Source organism: Schistocerca piceifrons, chromosome 1 (assembly GCF_021461385.2).
Source record: "Schistocerca piceifrons isolate TAMUIC-IGC-003096 chromosome 1, iqSchPice1.1, whole genome shotgun sequence".
Taxonomy (NCBI): domain Eukaryota; kingdom Metazoa; phylum Arthropoda; class Insecta; order Orthoptera; family Acrididae; genus Schistocerca; species Schistocerca piceifrons.
Genome location: NC_060138.1, coordinates 654264588 through 654285415, shown reverse-complemented (window position 1 = coordinate 654285415; position 20828 = coordinate 654264588). Strand labels below are relative to the sequence as shown.

The 20828-nt window shown below is 42.2% G+C and overlaps 1 protein-coding gene across 1 annotated transcript in view; it reads right to left on the bottom strand.

Moving 5' to 3' along the window:
* Positions 1-17512: 17512 nt before the first annotated feature.
* The window catches only part of LOC124761959 (facilitated trehalose transporter Tret1-like), a 96723-nt gene continuing 93407 nt past the window's right edge, over positions 17513-20828 (bottom strand). The window contains exon 5 of the mRNA XM_047249117.1: positions 17513-17681. Within this exon, the coding sequence (XP_047105073.1) occupies positions 17513-17681 (169 nt within the window). The remainder of the gene's footprint in view (positions 17682-20828) is intronic.

Genomic DNA, 20828 nt, shown 5'->3' with positions numbered 1-20828 from the left:
GTACAATAGAACTCTAGACTATTAACTAACTGATAAGAAATACGGGGTCACGAAAACTGACAACGGCCGGAAGAGCCGTGTGCTGACCATGCCCCTCCGTATCCGCATCTGGTGACGCCTAGCGGCTGAGGATAACACGGCGGCCGGTCGGTACCTTCCGAGGCCTGTTCGAATCCAGTTTGAATTTCCTGTTCAAAATTGTTTCTTTCTGCGCAGTTTTTTGCACTATACAATAGTTCCAATTGATTTTTGGGAGAATTTGTGAGTGTTGCAAATTGCATTAACATCGTTTATGCATGCAGTCTACATCTATGTCTACATCATACTCTGCAAGCCACCTAATGTTGTGTAGCCTAGGTGCTTTGGGTACCACTATCTGATTCCTCTAACCCTGTTCCACTCACGAATAGCGCGTGGGAAGAGTGATTGTCGGTAAGCTTCTGTATTGGCTCTAATTTCTCGAAGTTTCTCCTCTTGGTCATTATACGAGACGTATTTAGGGGGAAGTAATATGCTATCCGACTCTTCCCGGAAAGTGCTCGCGCGAAATTTCAAGAATAAATCTCTCCGTGATGCACAACGCCTCTCTTGTAACGTCTGCCAATGCAATTCATTGAGCATCTCCGTAATGCTCTTGTGCCGACTAAACGATCCCGTGACGACATGTGCAACTATTCGTTGGATCTTCTCTATCTCTTCTATCAGTCCTGTCTGGTAGGGATCCCATATAGATGAACAACACTCAAGAATGGGTTCAACAAGCGCCTTATTAGCCACTTCCTTCCTGGATGTGTTACATTGCCTTATGATTCGTCGTATGAATCTGAGTGTGGCATCTGCTTTACCCACTATTTGTTTTACACTTAAGGTTGCTCCGAATAGTTACTCCTAGATATTTTACAGCAGTCACTGTTTCCAGCGGTTTATCATCAACAGTGTATCTAGACAGCAGTGTATTTCTTTTCCTATGTATGCTTAGTATGTTACATTTATTTACGTTTAAGATGAACTGCCAGAACCTGCACCATTCATCAGTTCTGTGGAGGTCATTCTGCAAATCGTTATTATCTTCTGGCGTTGCTACTTTGTTACAGACAACCGCATCATCTGCGAACAGCCTTAGAGAGTATTCGACGCTTTCTACTACGTCATTTATATATATATATATATATATATATATATATATATATATATATATATATATATATTGTAAATAGTAACGGTCCTATCACAATAGCTTCTTCAGTCTTATTACTTGCTAGGGACATCGTTTTGCTCTTTTTTTGTTTCTCCCTGATCATTTACTGTATTGCGGATTTCTATTAAACCTGTTGCTGAAATAAAAGTTGAGTGTGCTGACAGAAAGCCATTACGTAGAAAGTAGTCATCTTCACTACGTGAAATATTTCGTATTTTAATTAATTTTAACACCCTCCTCCACGTCGCACACGTAAACGTGTTATCTCTACCTCCTCATCCTGACGAGTTCTGCAGCATATTTCAAACCACAGGCATCCGTGTAATACTTCTTTCCGAGACCTGGCTCTACCCAAGCATTCCCACCAGGTAAATCAAGACTGCTACATAAGTTCACCAATAATGACGATAACCAACTGGAATATATGTTCATAGACATCAAATCCCTTAAGCTTAAGGAACATATCTAATCTATCTCCTTTTGAAACCACAAAGTAAGCAGATTGGCCAGTTTAATAACTGCACTCTTCAGTCTCGAGTGGACAGCTGAGCATATAATTACAGCTAGTGATACTAACACAAATTTTCTGAACAACAGTCCTTCCAAAGCGAAATTTAAGTGTATGCTTTCATCTTCAAACCTGACTTTACTTCAGCTTACTTCTGCTTACACAGCCAGTAGTCACACCCTCATTGATTTACTTGCAACGTAATCCCCACTCAGAATAATTCTTATCTCTCAAACATTTTCGTCTGGCATACCTGAGCACAACGTAATTTCCTTGGCATACTCACTAGGATGTCCGAGAAAGAAACCAAGACTGACTACATACAAAGATTTTAATCGCATCAGTATATCTGAACTTGCAGCTCAGACGCAAGAAATAGTTTGGGAGATGACTTCTGATTCTTAGCAGCCGTAAACAAAAAACTTCGTAGATCTTCTAACGAACTTAGTTACATGGCAAATGGAAAAGTGGGAAGAAAACCCGCAACTTGACTAATTGACAAGCTAAAACAGATCATGAATCTCAGACCCTGCACATTGTATATACAAACTAATCAACATCGTATTGTTTTACAAGCAGAAGCGGGACGGAGTCAGTCAAGCAGTGAGAAATATTAAGATCACGTATGTCCATACATTAACCGACAACAGACCCAGTAGTCCTAGTCGTATAATACATGGCAATAGTCTTTTAGATCCTGAGTCAAATTAGCTCTCTTTCCGATACGTTATTTACATCTTACAGAGTAATATGTCACAGAAACTAGATTACTGGTAACAGTTACAAGTCTGGCACAATTACACTCGCTACTGAGAGGTCAGAAGCACTGTAGAGCTAGGTAAGTACATTGCTCAATACTAAAATACTTTCAGCTGAAAGTTAGTTTCGTATCATAAACAGGATATGTATTTAAGGTACTACTACTAACCCTTACTTACACCATAATTACATACCATACCACCTGTAAAGACATAATAACAGCGGAGGTCAGCACAAGTGATGAAAACTCAATCAGAAATCAATTGTTACTAAATGGTTTGAAGCTCTCTGTGATCAAGAAGACAGCAGAGATTCAGACACTGATGGTCACCAGATAATGAACCCACATGTTTTAACGTCTCAGTAAAGCAGTCAGTGAGAATCAGATGATACAGATTTGCTGATTTCCTTATCGGTGACGAGGGACCTCAACAGATTAAGTCACTGCCACCAATGAGCTCATAAAAATTCCACCTCGTCCAGGAAGAGGTAGTGGAACTAAACAAAAAGATATATCCACTCAAAATGAAGGCTTCCATACCAGAGAAATTTTATAATCGTTTTCGTCTGCAATAAATTTGACAATTGGACCTTGTGTAGCCAAAGTGGACAAATATGTGATGCTGCTAAGCCTCTGCAAAATAGCACAATTGTAGATGAAAAGCTTAAAACCATGATTATTCTATACTGAATATACATCAGCAATTGATTCTCTTGACCAGAAGGTAAATACATACAGTTGGAAGAGACAGTCACATGACAGAATTTTGTCTGACGGACAAACATCCTGAATGTTGTAGCAATCAGTATCTTATCCTTATTTTCACAATAACATGCCAACTACATGGAAGGCAGATCCGATAATCACAGAACTTTTCATATGGAGAGGAGACTCTACAAGCTGTGTCTCCAAAATAAATTTCTACAAGTCACAGCACGTTATTACATTACTAGCCATCGAACAAAGACTGCGGGAACTGAAAGAGAAGTATGTTTCATGTGATCACATGTGTAAGACAGAGAAGCCGTCAATCACGAAAATTCGCAAAAAATGTATGGGAAGTGTTCGGTCGTTATATCTGATTGTGTCTCTGGGCAGTGCTGTACTGTACTCTCTGGAGGCATTTGTACATGAGGGACAGTGGTCAGTGGTTCACGCCTCCAAGGGCACCTAACTGAACACTCGCCGCGGGGAGGTAGAGATTTGGCAGTGGTGAAGGAGCTGCCGATCGGGGCGGGGCGCGCCATGTTAACTTCCCTATGAATAATAAGTGATTATCTCAGCTCTCGTGTTTCGTTACAATCTCAATGGATTTGAACCATTAGTTGTCTGCGCACGCTAACAAAATCATAGCCAAATTATTTGTGAACAGTACAACTTTTAATGAGCAAATATTCCAATGTCAATCTGTAAAACTGAAAATTAGTTATTCAACTTTACAATGTTATAGTTTATAATGTTGTATATCATAATATACAATATCGTCATAAATACTTTTTATTCATTGTGTGACAACAATCCTTTCGAAACTTGCTAACATTTCCTTTACTATCAACATTTGTTACTTGTTACAAGGTATGTGTCGTACAGACCACTGTTATACATTTTTGCTAGTCCAGCCACTCACGCATCCGAGGGTTAATGGAAGAAACCTCGACAGAAAACAGGGAAGTCTTGAGACCATAGGTGTCATCCCCATCACTCTACTTAACCTATCAATGACATAACTTTCTCACAAATTTAGTAGAAAACATCTGATATATGGATCTAAATCATGACTGCTTAACAAGGAAAAGGGCAGAGGAGTGACAGATATGTTGAAGACTGGGAATAAATGAACAGGAGTTATACAGAAGGGTCCAGAAGAAAGTGGACGCTCATTGTTAGTTAATATCTTTGGAACAAGATGACATATCGTTGCAAGAATGAAATTTCCGCTCTGCAGCGGAGTGTACGCTGATATGAAACTTCCTGGCAGATTAAAACTGATGCGCCAGACCTAGACTCGAACTCGTGTCTGCCAGGAAATTTTATACCGTTGCAATTTTGCGTGGTGGCGTAGTCTGTTGTTTTCTCGGAAGATCTTGGCGCAGGTTTTCTAGCAGGAGACAGTACAGCAATGAATGAAGTAAGATAGTCGTTTGAGCAACGCAAGGCCGTATTGAAGTAGTATTGTAAGTACTAAAACAATAATGGCGGCATTATGGCGGTGGCGTAATGTCCACGAACTTAGCCGCCAACACGCACAACAATTTATCGTAGTAGGGATACATCTGAAGCCGACGGTACTGTTCAGGATGTCCCTAAGGAGAGATATAGGCGATCGAAAACATCGACAAGTCCAGCTTCCAGTGCTGCTGTGTTGCAACATTTTACTAGGTCACCTCAAAAATCTGTGAAGCACGGTGCAGGTGAAAGCGAGGTAATCCGATCAAGCGTACGACTAATTCCGAAGGCTGCAAAGTGGAAAGTTTACATTCCAAGATCGCTGCACGCTATGAACGAGGACGCCCCAGATAGAAGTATGGACTGCTGCAAGTGGTTTGAAGGGATGTTTCGCGAGGGTGAACGGTTTGCAGGGGTGGTTAATTGGTCTGACGAGGCGCAGTTCATACTGAACGGTACTGTAAACTGCCACAGCTGTGTGTATTGGGCTGCTGAAAATCTTCACATACACGTTGACAAACAAATTAATCTACTGGGTGTTAACGGTGGTGTGGCCTATCATCGCGATGTTTGGTCCATTCTCTGAAGGTACCGGTGAGGTGTATCTTCATACGTTGCAAACATCGATTTTACCTGCCTCCCGAGAGATGTTTGGAAATGAAAGATTTTACCTACAACAAGACGGCGCTTCGCTTCACTGTCGCAGAGATATTAGAACCTATTTGGATGAAAATTGGATGAAAATCTACCTGGACGATGGACTGGTCGAAGAGGAGCTGTTGAGTACTCACCATGGTTTCCAGACCCTACATCTCTTTACTTCTGTCGAAGGGGTTCCTGGAGAAATGATGTTTATCAACGGAAGCCAGCTATACTGAACGAGCTACGAAAGACCATCGAGGTGTCCTGCGCAGCTACTCTTCCAACAAATGACAGCCGTAGTTTGGTCAAAAATTCAGTAGCGTCGAAGTGGTTTGGCTGCTAATGGGGTTCACTTTAAAACCTCCCCCACGTGCAAGAATCGTAAGGGTATGTCATTTTGTTCCATTAATACCGAATGTCAAAGAACGTCTTTTCTGGACCCCCTCTGTATAACAGTCTGCAGGAAATTTTTATTTTTATTTTGTAATGTCCCTCATACTTACAGTGTGTATACACCAGTTTCAATTCACCAGCGATATTTTTCAGTTTTCTGGAGAAACATTCACGTTGACTACGATCACTTTTCATGTAAGTGCAATTTATCGATTTCAGCTAGTCCTCACTAAAATCAGAGTATTCTAGGGCTATTGTACATAGGGATGGTTCAAATGGCTCTGAGCACTATGGGACTTAACTGCTGTGGTCATCAGTTCCCTAGAACTTAGAACTACTTAAACCTAACTAACCTAAGGACATCACACACATGCATGTCCGAGGCTGGGTTCGAATCTGCGACCGTAGCGGTCACGCGGCTCCAGACTGTACCTAGAACCGCACGGCCACTCCGGCCGGCGTACGTAGGGAATTGGCTCTTTGTGAACGAAAGTTTATATTGAGAAAATTACATACGTTATTATGTACAAAGTGGACCATTAAATAAACTCATAGTAGTGTGTCCTTATTTGAAAGACCTTGTCAGTTAATGATAAGAACTATAAATTTGTCCTTGTGAACCAGTAGACACATGATCAGACAAATTTATCGAGAATGGTACTGAAAAGGTACACAGTTGCTCAGAACTACCTCTGCAGTCTCACAAGACTGCACGAAAACTACAAGACATACTGAAAAATGACATATCAATGGATTAAGCATGTCTCCAAGCCGTGGTGTAGTTTCATAGCGCATCGCTAGAAGGCAGGTATGACAGAAAATGGCGTATTATTGGAGTGATGCATGCGTTTTGCGTCCTTGAATTCGATAAATGTGATTCAGTTGTCACGGTTCAGTGACGATTTCGTATCAAATATCAGGTAAAAGCTCTGACAAAACACTCCATGGATGGTACATCTCATTCCGTGAGACTTGCCACTTACGTGTTGGAAGGAAAACCGATCGCCTGGGAACGTCAGCAGAGAAGATGGGCTGCAATTCGTCAGGAGCCCAAAAAAATTACCAAACGCACAAGCAGAGAATTGAATTTTCCACAGTCAACTGTCTGGCGCATTCTACGCAAATGTCTGCTTGTAAAACCCTAACAGCTGCAGTTGTTGCATGCGTTAACTATTTGCGTCTGTGGTTTCACATGACTTGCAGCGGTCCCTACGAAAAACCGTTTTCCACAGAAGCAGCGGCTTCTAAAACACGATTTTTCACAAAAGATGATATTCAATGACGAGACCGATTCATTTGTCTGGGGAGATGAATCGTTATAACATCCATTTTTGGGGGTACAGATACCCATACGAGACTGTGGAACACAATGATTCACCCAAAGTTGACGATGTTAGTAGCATGTCCTCTGGAAAAGTTAACTAACCATTGTTGTTTGAGAAATTACTGTAATGGCTTGGACCACAGTTACAGCGAGACAGCGGAGACATCATTTTGCAACAGGGTGGTACTCTACCACACTTTCTTTCACGCATCCGTGATTACCTCGCTGGCGAACTACCTTCGCATTGGATAGGATGTGGTTCCCATGACGCTTTTCTTCGGTGCCAACCCCTCCCCATAGTCACCTGACTTAGCTCCATGTGATTTCTTTTTTTCATGAGGTTGTGTCAGGGTTCGTGTGTTCCTGCGTCCACTGCCAATTTGGGAAAGAACCAGAGCTCCGAGCCCTAATAGAAAGCACTGAAGCTCACATAGTTATAGGTGCGGAAAACTGGTTAAAGCTGGAAATAAATCCAGCCGAAATTTTTGCAAACGACCTAATAGTTTTCAAAAAGGATAGATTAAGTATAGTTGGTGACTGAGTATTTATTGCTGTCAAAAGTAGTTTACCTTGTTGTGAAATTGGAGTAGATAGTGCCTGCGAAATAGTATGGTTAGAGGTTATATTTGACTTTCGGACTAAACTATTGATTGGATCGTTTTACCGACGCCCCGACTCACAAGATATAGTTGCTGAACAGTTCAAAGATATCTTGAGTCTCATTTCAAGCAGGTACCCCACTCATACAATCATAGTTGGTAACTACAGCTTTCGACGTCTTACGGTGAGCAGACACCCTGTCGTCTGTTGCTCTGACGTCAACTGTTCGGAGCAAGTTTAAGATCAGCCCGGCACTGTCCGCAAAGATGGCCAGGTTGGCCGCAACAGTAGCAATTTCCTCTGATAGTGACTTTACTACAGGAGGCAACGTCCACATTGGAGTCCACGTGCGTTAAAATCACTGCCCTGGCTCCTCCCCTGTGATCCGCTTGCGTAACTCCTTCCACAAGTCTGACAAGATCATCCAAATCGCGGTAAGTCCTCGGGCGCCCTGCAAACAAAAACTCTAGACTGATCTTCCGGCTTAATGCCTTACAGAATAGTTGCGACAATTTTTCTGCCCAGGGAGTTGCAATTCAAAGGCTACAGCAGCAGTAGGCACCTCCCAAACATACTTAACCAAACTCTCGTTACTATCCTGAACGCAATAGAAATGTTCGTTAACAAGACCACTTTTGATTCTGACCGATAGATACTCTGAGTTCGCATGCACGCAACTTCTTTACGGACCCCCTGTTGAAAAGTACCTCTTCAATCATTTCCGCCAAGGACCCTCGATGTGAAAGGTACATCAACGGGAAAACATTTCCTATGCTAGTTGTAAGACACTAACTTGCTCCTCTAACTTACAATAAAACACAAAAATTGAACTAGTTTCTCGTGGCTCTCTAAGCTGAGCCAGAGTGCCCCTTTCAACACCGGCAGAAAGAGGTTAGGTAACTTAGAGAAGGGCAAAAGAAAAGCTGTAATTGTCGGTCTCCCAGGTGCTGTAGCTGCATGGGAGCTAGTAGTTCGCCGGCGGACGGCGTGGAGGTAGGACGTAGTGTGCTGTGCGCTGCGCCGTCTGTGCTTCCGCGTGGTAAGTCTTGCGCTTGCTGCGGCTTTAAAACTCTTTTTATAGAACACTTCGAGAAGTAATGAGTAGCATGTAGTGATGGCTCAACCAAGTCGAAAAGATAGGTTGAAACTTACCTTTGATCCTCTATATGCCAGACCCAAGTCGTTCGAAGTAGAAAATTGGTTAGAAGAAGATGTGAAGCTCTCCTTTAATTATGTAATTGGGATCCACCTGTCGATTGTAGCTTGTGTCGTGTTTGTTAAATTGCGTAGTTCCGAGTTGTGCGAGAAAATAGTTGAGTCTTCCGGAGGTGTCATGAAATTTAAGCACTACCCACCCTAAGTTACGCAAACCAGTTTGTAAGCTGCTTATATTGCTACGCAGTTGCTTGATAACGGGTTGAAATTTCGGCTCGGTAGCAACCACGACAAGATCCTCTATCCTCCGCAGCCAGTGCTAAATTTGAGCCTTCATACGATAATTCTGAAGATGTGAAGGAACACTATCTTTTTAAAAGGTTGAAGCTTTCCTCGTGTTAGAATAGGGAAGCGGCGCAGTACTGCGTAGCGACGCTTACCTGCCCAACCAGCTCCGCTGTTACCTGCACCGGAACGCCCCACAGTTGCGACGATGAAACAGAAACGTCCCCATCATCTGAAAGGTTTCGTATCTTACTTTCGTACTGAAGCTGTTCCTTTCTCAAACACTCCACTCCAATCACAGCTCGACGCCTCATTCGAAAGGAAATGGATCTGCAGCACCAAAACAAAAAAAGCAACATCTTCGCATAGTTACGTCAGTCAATAATGCAAAAAACCTACGAATGATGTAGAATACCGCACAAATCCCCAAAGACAACCACGCTCTTGCCGCCAAAATGGAGCACAGCAACTGCGTGAGGTTGTCTAGGGGAGGGGGGGGGGGGGGGGGTGTGGAGGACTTGGCACAAGTAAGGGTTGAACGTCATTCAAGACCAAAATATTTATTTTACCATGTACGCTTTAAGATCAATGAAACCAATTAAGAAAAATGTACATGTAAGATTTCAACAATTAAAAAACATTTAGAACAACAACAATCCCGACTATGCCCGAACGTGTGGTGCAGTTTCTACTTTGCGTTGAAGTAAGACTTGAATACACTGTCACACTGACCCACATCATACTATTAGAAACATAGGAAACCCAAAATGTTGTGTATGATTATGAAAATATGTCCCGAGACAACAAATGAGCTTTACACTTAACTATCATGGCTATGGAAGAAAATACTTTCAACACCTCAAATGAAAGAGGCAAAAATTTTTTTCAGTTCCTTGAGAATTAATCACTTGTCAGTAATCTTCAATTCTTATAATGAGAGATCATGTAATTATTAGGACGAAGAAATTGTTTTTTTTTGGACTAGTTTATGTGACAAAAACGATGCAGAAGTTTCATACAGTATCTGTGCTTCAAAACGATAGCTACAACAAAAAGAATTTGTGTCCCAAACAATTTAGCATTTCACCTTATCGTGTTTTCTGACATCGTGTTCAGTGATTTGCAGCTGTTTGGTATCAAAGAATGTCCTGCAACACTACTGACCAAGAAAGGACACATACACTCCAAATAATACACAATCCGTAAAACACAAAGACAGGTACAATGCTGAAAAACAATTTTTTGTGACGCCAGGATACTGTTGATCAGAGGCAACGCAATCCGCAGTCTGAGAATCCAACCGGCGGCACCCAGGTAGTTACTCAGCGTAAATCAGATATGGACACCTCGCGCTAGTAACTGCTAGTATTACCTGTTGAGGGAAAGGATCTTTAATTTCAACAAATAATCAAATCATAAATGATCGCTAACTTCTCAATCATGGAACTGAATGCAATATGGCTACAAGTGTGATTACACAACCACACACCAATAAAAGGGCAGAGAACAAGTCCTTCAGTATTAATAGCAAAAGCAAAAGGGGCCTTATTATTTAACGCACCAAACTCTCAAGAAGAAGATAAGATTCGGGGCTACCACGCAGGACAGAAGATCAACAGGATATGAACGTATGCACACGGTTGGCAAACTGGCTTCAATTACAATAGCAGTATATCAAATACCAAGAAATTGGCACGAACCATTTCCTCCCAGAATTAACAGTTTAGCTAGCAAGCATCAAAGGCACTCGCAGCAATAAATGAGAACTTAAACCCAAACCTATAAAGTTAGCATATACAAAAAGAAAAAGAACACAGTATTACTTACAGAAATCACAAACTAACGCTGGTACAAAAAAGCAGTTGGATACGAACATGTGCAGGCCTCTTGAACTTGCACTCAAAAGTACCCAAGACCAGGGCTTAAGCAAGTAGGAAGATTGAGCCGGTAATTTTAAAGTTCTAAAATCCATGAAGGCGGGTAAGATCCATAAGCAAACGGCGATGCACTGGGAAAGACAATAAGAAGGACCCTTTTGCAAGCCGCGCACAGTCCCCAATTCACTCAACAGAAGTAAGGTAACGCGCCATAGTTCTGAGACAGCACTATTCCCTCTTAACCAAGGCGCCACAACCACAGACCTCAGCAGTAGGAACAGCTTCAGTCACGTCGTGTCCTCCGGAGCCGCCAGTACGTAAATTCATTCTCGGACACGAGTCCCCAGCGAAATACCGAGGTCCAGTCGTCCGATAGTGAAATCGCACGGTTCGAATGATAACATGATGTGTCTGAAGAGCCCTTCCTGCTCCGCAACTTGCCACCGTCTGACTCGCTCCACACACTGGCACTTGCTTACCTCAGAACGGCACGCCCTCCGCTTGAGGGAAAGATGGCATGCGGAAGATATACCGCGACCTGTCGACACGATACGGCTCAGATATTATGCCCTTTTAAGGTATGCCAAGGCCTTTTGGGAACAGCAGAATACTGCATACGTATTCCTTATCATATAATCCTCCAAATTCGATATTAATCACACCTTTCCACGTATTACATTCATCCGCCTTTGTAAATTAACATTCAAGGTGTCTCACGAAGGATCGATGTTCGATCCACAGAGTTGCTAAGGGATTTTCTATGGTAGGGGGGCGTTCATTTGTTGCAAACAGCGCGTGAGGACGACAATGGAACTGTTTGAAAGAGGCTCAGTTTCTAAGTCAGACGTTAACGGTTGTGAGAGACGAGTGATAACTATATCCATCCAATGGAGATACGTGATCATACAGCTTTCCGCCTTCACTGTTCTGTATTCTGCGACTTTTGTCTTTTTTACGTTATAAATGTCATATGGTGGAGTCCATCACAGGAAACAATTACACTGAATTAGGGATTCTTCTCATTTCATATATAAGATGCTATTGTTAAGCGATATATAAACAAGGAGACGATACAGTCATGAATTTGTAACCATACTCACTTCGCAGCTTGGATGGGGATGTGACAGTTACTAGTGATGACTAGCGAAAAAATCATCTTGTATAATTATGATGGGAGAACTTTACACAAACATGGTAAAACTACTTCATCGTCCATTCACGTGTGGTTCGTCATGATGCTTTGTCTTTATTTTGTATGTTCAAACTGTTATCAGGTTGAAACGGACAAGTGCAGTTGGCTTCACGCTGGTTACATAACATTCAGCCTCCATAGTCCTGTTGCTGTCACGTTCATAAAAACACGTTGTTCAAAGGTCAGTCTGAAGTGAGATATCGTAAACACTTCATAAACATAACATGCTTGTACTAAATGAGCGTTGTTTGGTTCTTCCCACTCACAAATTTCTTATCAAAAAAATGGTTCAAATGGCTCTGAGCACTATGGGACTTAACATCTGTGGTCATCAGTCCCCTAGAACTTAGAACTACTTAAACCTAACTAACCTAAGGACATCACACACATCCATGCCCGAGGCAGGATTCGAACCTGCGACCGTAGCAGTCGCGAGGTTCCGGACTGAGCGCCTAGAACCGCACGACCACCGCGGCCGGCATTTCTTATCATTTGAATGTAATAACAAGGAGTCAACCTCCCGAAGAAATATCAATCGGGGTGTTTAGAAACAAAGTCTGTCATCAAAAACATGATAAGACCCTGGAAGAATGATGCTGAGTCTCTCTTTTCTAAAGGTTGTATCGTCGCACGGGATACCACTATTTGTTCATCTGGAAAATTTATTTTAATTTTAACTTTGTTAGCGAATGCCGTTCAGGTTGCCACAGTCGTCAGGTAATATAAAGTAGGTTAAATTTCTGTACAAGGAATGTATGGCCACCCTCTATCCCTCCACGTGCAGCCATCTGTGGTTCGTGACTGGCTGACGTTGTGTCACGTGGCCCTTCCAGCCATATTGTGTGTTCTTGTTACCTTTGTACTATAGGACATGTTACGTTTGGTAATTTCCATTGAAACGATTCCGTAGTATTGTGTTTCGGCTGCGCTTTTTGAGGCCAGAAAAGAAGAAAACTTTATAGGGTTCCTGGTGAAGGGAGAAATGCAGCAATAAGAAATTTTATTTCACGTAATTAACGTAAATCGTCTTAAGATGTAATATTCACGGATGAGTACGCGTATGTCAGGTAATAAAATAGTGCAGTGTTTTAACTTGAACAAGTCTGTAATTAAAGTTGCCCGGGAATGATGTAAGATTAAATTCTTGGTCTATGAATTCTTTTTATTGGTCTACATCAGATTGAAACACTCAAGTAAAGATGGCATATAAGTGAGCACATCTGACTATCATTTCATTTCTTTTCGTCATTAATGTTAAATGTATGGAACTCTGCATGTATGTGTCTACGACCATACTACTTGTCTGGCGTAGCGGTAATAGATTATATAGACGAACCTTCCTCATGAATCATCCCATTTATTAGTAAAAACCATATGAAAATCCCTTCAGTAATTCTGATTAGCCTTCACATACCGACGGCGGGGTGGGGGGCAGGGAAGGGGGGAGGGGCGAGGAATTTTCTGCCAAAAGAATCACTCCTGGATGTATTAGCATCTCGTATTCTTACTATCCTGTTATTTCTTCTACTAAGTGTTTTACATTGTCATTCTGTGCTGTTCACTTGATTTTTAACAGCCTCCTGCAGAGCTGTGCAGCAAATGTTCCAAAATTTCATGCAGTCCACTTTTCAATTCCGTACAATATAGTGTTACAAAGCTGCTAGTTCTAAAACGCATTCCTCACTTTCGTTTGTATGTTTTATCGCAGTAGAGAACTCACAGAAATGAACTAGTTCTTCACCTGCGTCAATCTACTTCTGATCCCTCCACATATTGTTGCCTCCTCTACTGTTATGTTTTCAAATTTCGAAGTATAGCAACTCAACTACTCACACCTACACACATTCACGACTAACTAGGTCCTACCCTCATTCAGGCCTAAGTAGGCTGTTCGTTCGTCATCTACTCCTACATCTGCATCCATACTCTGCAAACCACCATGAAGAGCATGTCAGAGGGAATTTCCAACTGTGGCAATTATTAGGATTTTTTCCTGTTCCACTAGCATACCGAGCACCGGAAATATGTTTGAAAGTCTCTGTGCGTGCTGCAGTTAATCTAACTTTGTTCTGGCAAAACCTACTGGAGCGGTATGTGGGAAATTAAGCATACTGCTAGACTGATCATTTAAAGTAGGTTCTTCATGCTTTGCATGTAGGCTTTCTTAGGAAATTCTTCATCTGCGTGGCCATAGTGTCCGTAGTTGCTTTACAATTCTTGGGGGTATTTTTGTTCTGTCATTGCAACTACAAATATGCGTGATTTTTTCAAAATGTAAATAATTTAATTACAGACCACTGATGATGCTCTACCTCAACAAAGCGAAATGCCTCTGATGGAAAAAATTCGCATTTTTGTAGTTGTAATGACAGAACAAAAATACCCACCCCCAAGAATTTCTTAGGAAAGTCTATCTGCCACTCATCAACTAGTTACATTTCTTCAGCATCTCCGTGACACTCTTCCACGAATCAAGCAAACCTGTGAACATTCGTGCTGCCCTTCTCTCTATACGTTCAGTATCCCCTGTTAGTCCGTTTGCTATGGATCCTACGCACTTCAGCAATTTTCTAGGATGGTTTGCACGGGTGTTTTGTAAGCAGTCTACATCGTAGACTGATTACGTTTTTGTAGTACACTACCATCGATCCTAAGTATATCATCTGCTTTATCTATGATCAAGCCTACGTAATCTTTCCATTTAATACCCCCACAAACTGTTGCACCCTCGAGTTTTATGAGTTGATCAATTCCAGTTGTGGCTCTTGATACTTTAAGCCTAGGAGAACACGGTTACTCGTTTTGTGAAGTGCAGAATTTTTATATTTCTGAACATTTAAATCAAATTGCAAATCTTTGCACCAGTCTGTATCTTAGCAAGATCCGAGTGAATATTTATGCAGGTTTGTTCAGCAAGTCCTTCCTTATGAGTTACTTCGTCACCTGCAAAACGTCTGAGTTTACTACTAATATTGTCTGTAACATCAACACGAAAGACATGGGCCCCAACATAACATACGACACGAATGACATGGATTCCAACACACTTCTCTGACGTACATCTGATGTCACTTCTATGTCTGTCGACGATTCTCAAGGCAAGGTAGCATGATATGTCCTCTCCCGTCCAGACACAATGATATCAAGAAGAGAGAACTGGACATACAAGTGCAGCCTGCATTGTTGCCAGTATGCCTCCCTCCCACTCCTCCCTCGTCCTATGCCCCCCAACCCCTCGAGCTGACTGTCCTACTGGTGGAATGTTCAAGGGCAAGTGTCTTATTGGTAGGGTGTATGGAGACAGCATGAATGGTTGCCAGATGTTTTCCAAGAGGCGGAACTACCCTCAAGGTGAAAAGGACAGGGAACCAAATGCAGGTTTGTGCACAGAGTGTGTTCCCTGCCTAAGGCTTCCTGACAGGAGCAGTCACGGAAGCCACTTGATAGACTTTAATGACGGTCTCTACGACGTCACATTCCAATACGGTGGCCCTGAAAATACAAAAAGTGTCACACAGTTCCGCCGAGCTAAGACAGCAGAGCCGGCCGCGGTGGTCTCGCGGTTCTAGGCGCGCAGTCCGGAACCGTGCGACTGCTACGGTCGCAGGTTCGAATCCTGCCTCGGGCATGGATGTGTGTGATGTCCTTAGGTTAGTTAGGTTTAAGTAGTTCTAAGTTCTAGGGGACTGATGAGCACAGCAGTTGAGTCCCATAGTGCTCAGAGCCATTTGAATTAATACAGCAGAACCAGCCCTCAGAGTCACCCTAGACAGCTTCTAAACGATTTCCTCCATCCCTGTGACGGCGCTGTGGACACAGTCCAATCGCACTCAGTGTAAAATGGTAGAAAATCCAAGATACCTGTATACCGCTTAAATTTATGAAAGGTCAAAGATGGTCCATCGACCCTAAGCTAAAAACTATGATCTGCAATTGTTAACATATTTTAAACAATTCCATATTTCATGGCCTATTTACTTAAACATAAGAAACAATTAGCCCCTCCCATTCAGATATGTACAGCAGTATTTTATTATCACTCAAGTATGGAAATTTAATTTAAAAAAAACACGCTGCGTATGGCGCAAGAGACATCGCTCGCCGCACAAAGGATACTGGAATTCATTCTGGATTTCTTACAATGACTGCAGCAGTTTTTATGTGATCACACTGTACTGCTAGGAGTAGTAGGAAAGAATGGTGTTGTTATGAACATTTGCAGCCGCAGTGCACCGTCCTGTATGAATACTTATGGGTCTTGTAGGCTTGCAACATCTATCTGCTGGGAGCGAGCACGCCTGCTGCTAGAAATTGCCGTATGAGCCAGCTGGAGGCTATACGCATTTGTTGTAGCCCTGACCAGCAGCCAAGCATCTGCGGAACTTCCACCCAGCCATTCCTCAGCCGCCTGTCCATGACCGTGCAACTGCTGAATTTTTACTGAGTTTATTGAGCAGAGGATGTGCACAAACAGTGATACCTCTGCCTCTACTGGAAGGGGATTGCGTGAGGCAACCGGATTCTGGTGCGAGAACAGGAAGCACTTGAGGCCTCAAGACGCAGACGGCGGACTTCTGCCTTTCAGGTAGAGGTGTAATGAGGGTTGCCGAAAGGGCAGGAGCTGTCGATGTTGTGTGCATTAAGACAATATCTCATGTGCCGGATGCTGGTGAGCACGCACCTTCTCTCGGCCCTCAGCTCACATGTTGAATCCACATCTGTGTTAATCTGTCTTCTGCGATGAAACATGCATGTGATAGCTCTGGAGAGCGGGAGGAAGGTTGTTGGCGTCTTCGTCTCGACGCTGATATTTCAAGTAAGCAGAGAAACATTTGAGTGTGTGTATTTACGCTTGATACTTACATGTCATCCTCTGTTCTAGAAATACCTCCAACACCACTCAGCACACAGGGTCGGCATCATGTAGTGGGCATCTTTCGGTGATAGCCAGGTCTCCTATAATGACTGTGATGACGATGGTGATCACGAAGCATCTATCTGGTACCAGGTGTAACTCACGTATATATGTTAACTGGTCAGACATACGTGGTCGTGCGGTAGCGTTCTCGCTTCCCACGCCCGGGTTCCTGGGTTCGATTCCCGGCGGGGTCAGGGATTTTCTCTGCCTCGTGATGACTGGGTGTTGTGTGATGTCCTTAGGTTAGTTAGGTTTAAGTAGTTCTAAGTTCTAGGGGACTGATGACCATAGATGTTAAGTCCCATAGTGCTCAGAGCCATTGGTCAGACATATAACATACAGATATGTCTAATGATAAATAAAATTGCTTAACGAATTCAAATCATCTTCCTGCTTTGGCATAGATCCTTCTCTGTTCCCTGACACCGACCCTAAAACAACTAACGAGATTCTACTCCCTCTAGACTCCGTTATAACATTAATTAAGGGGAAACTCAACGAACAATATTGCCGTCAAGTCCTGATCGTGCCATGGAGGCCACACCAGCTCTGCGTTGGTACCTCAGACCCGCGCTGGGAAACAATGTGTCGTCACCAACAGCACCTGAGCTGAGACCATCAACATCAAGGCAGTCAGCCTCACCCAGACCACCTCTGGCAGTTCTGATAATACAGGGAAACCTAATTTACACATTTATCACCTCTCATTTTTCACACTTATATCTTGTTTTGTGTACTTTTTCACTTTTGCATGCAAAGTTACCTGACTTCCAAGTTTTCAGTTTATATGTTTTCACCTTTTTACGCTATTATTTTTTACGCTATTATTTTTAAGCCCCCCCCCACAATGTCATTTTTATCGCACTTATACCTTTTAAAGTATAAGAAATGGACGTGAAATTTTCGTATATGGTGTGACCGTGAAAATTGGTTTGCTGTCTTCATGCAAGAGTGCAGTCATTATTGTGGGTCGTAGCTAAAATACGCGCACAAGTGGCGACACTGTTGTTCATGACCTTGTGGCAGTCGGTTTCAGATATAAAGAGAGGGAGTGCTCCCGCAGTCCAACCATCACAATACATAACTGATGTATGCAGTTGCAGCTCGAGGTAATTTCAGCAGGTGGAGAGCACACCGAGTAAAACTAGGAGTGTTTTTGAATGGAATGAACCTAATTTTTTTAGTATAGTTTCCAGTTTTTGTGCATACGGAAAATGATGAGTTTGTCACAAAACAAAAGATGGTATATCTCCATTTATGAGAAAATAAATGTAACTAAAGAAATGGAAAGAAGTCCTAAAAGGAGCATTGCACAACATCTCAAAATCCCACGCTCTGCTTGAACTACCATAGTGTCCAATAAAACACAGATAAGACCTAGTGCTTCGAAAGCCGGCCAAGCACCCTGAGAAATGTACTCGAATCGGGGTGTAAAGTTTGCGGGCTTGAAAAATTGCGTACAAACTCCGTTTCAGCAGCAGAGTGCAGTTATTGTGCCTGTTTCAGGAACAATACTCAAGGAAAAGGCCTTAGAAATTTCAAGAAAAAGTTAAATGAGTGAAAACTTCCACAATTTTTCTGGGTATCTATACACCCTCAAAGTAAGATGTGGCATTGCTGGCTGCAGAGTCTGTGGGGAGACTAACAGCGTGAATAGCGTCACTGTAACATGCTGGAAAAAATGTGATCTTCCCAGTCTAACTGTAAAATACTGCCTGAAAAATGTTTTCAACGTATGGTAATCAGGACTTTTATTAACTTATTGATGTACAAAACACTGGAAGTTAAGTGCGATCGCTTCTTTGGGGTAAATAGAATCAAGCAGAGAATGATAGTCTTCCTCGCCACAAACACAGACGGCTGTGATAAATTCCCACCACTTGTGACTAGGAAGTCAGCAAAGACATTGTATCTCACCGAGTATGAGTCAGACAAGAAGACATGGATGACTGCAAACCTCTTCAAGAGTCACTCGAAAAGCTTAACGCGCTCATGCATCGTTAGAAGACAACTGTCAGCTCATCCTCTGGCACTATAGTTCAGCAACATAGAAATGGCAGTTTATAGCATATTGCTTGAGCCATCTTCAACCTCTGGACTTGGGAATTATTCCTGCCACAAAAGCGAAGTATATAGATATAGTGGTTCAAAGTGTGATTGCACACTTTAACAGTGGGAAGGAAGATCCTAAACTGGATGTATTGCACGTAGGGCAAATAATCGCATTGTAGGTTAGGATACTCTTTCCACACACAATGATTATTTATAGCTTTCCCGGTTATTTCCCTCTGAACGTTACTAAAATTTTTAGACTAGATCTATAAATTAAATTAAATGGCAGTGTATGTACATTTTTAATTTAGTTTTGCATATCTGTCACTATAGTACATAAGGACTGATTGGGATCAATTGAAGCCAAAGACAGTACAAAAATGCTTTAGAAAAGCTGGTACCACAAAAGATGAAACCCAAGCCTTGCCCAAAAATACTGAAGATTTTGACGCAGCTTTCGATGTACCAGAAGATAATGACTGGGTTCTTTTTTGAAATGGAACTGATATGTGTGATTGTATTGCTTGTGATGCCGATGTTGCCATGGGTTATATGCAGAATGACGATGCAACAATTAAAAAAGTCGTGCCTCCATGAATTAAAACAAATAGTTCTGAAGAATATAAAGAATTGCATGGTGACTCCGTGGATCCTCCCTGTCAGAAGTATTTACTCGTTTGAAAGTAACACAATGTTATCCAAGAATAAGAAACGTTATTGATAACAAGATGTGCATAGTAATTCCATATGAACCTCTGATCTATGAATGCAGTGTTATTTCAAAAAAAAAAAATACACAATTGATTCATTCTTTAGTCCTAAGTAACTTAAATTGTCCATGATTTAGGCTGAAACCTATTTGAACTACTGGACTTCCTACTGTACAGTATATATGTATTTTATGTTTGCATGCATTTAAGGTTGACACACATGTGTTAAGAAGTCTCATTTTAATATTAATCTCAGTTGTAGGTAACGGAGGACCCAGTACCAGACACTGATCAGGAAGAAGCTGCCAAAGGAAGATCAGAGAACAGTGGAAGAAGAATGGGGAGATTTTAAGAGGGCCCTAGTTGAGGCAGCTGAGATTGTGTGCGGAAGAACTAGCACAAAGAGGAGAAGTAAGGAAACCCCATGGTGGAACAACATATGTAAAGAGGCAGTACTTCGAAAGAACAAAGCCTTCAGAGAATGGTTCCAGACCCGAACAGAGGAAGCTAGGGTAAAATATAAGGAAAGCAAGAAAGCGGCACAGACCATAGTAAGGGCGGAGAAGAAGAAGTGGATGGAAAAATGGACAAGAATGTTAGAAGAGGACAGTGAAGGGAACAAAAAAGTACTTTACACCATGGTAAGAAATAAGAGGAACGACAGAAGCGAGTGCCTGAGGATCATAGATAATAATGGAAGAGTTGTGGAGGAAATGCATGAGCTCAAAAAGATTTGGAAGGAGTACTTTGAAGATCTGTTGAATGCCGCCAAGCGGGTAACTAACAGCGATGGAGAGCCTAAGGCAGCAGACGATGATAATAGTGGGGAAATTGCTGATCTAACTTGGAATGAAGTGGAAGAAGCCATAAAGAGGATGAAAGGGGGCAAGGCACCAGGTTGGAACGAAGTAACAGTGGATATGATACGAGCAGCAGGAGAAGTAGGAACCCAGTGGCTATACAGAGTGCTGAGGGTGGTGTGGAAGGAGAACAGAATTCCTGAGGATTGGAAGAAAGGAATTATAGTCCCGATCTTCAAGAAAGGGGA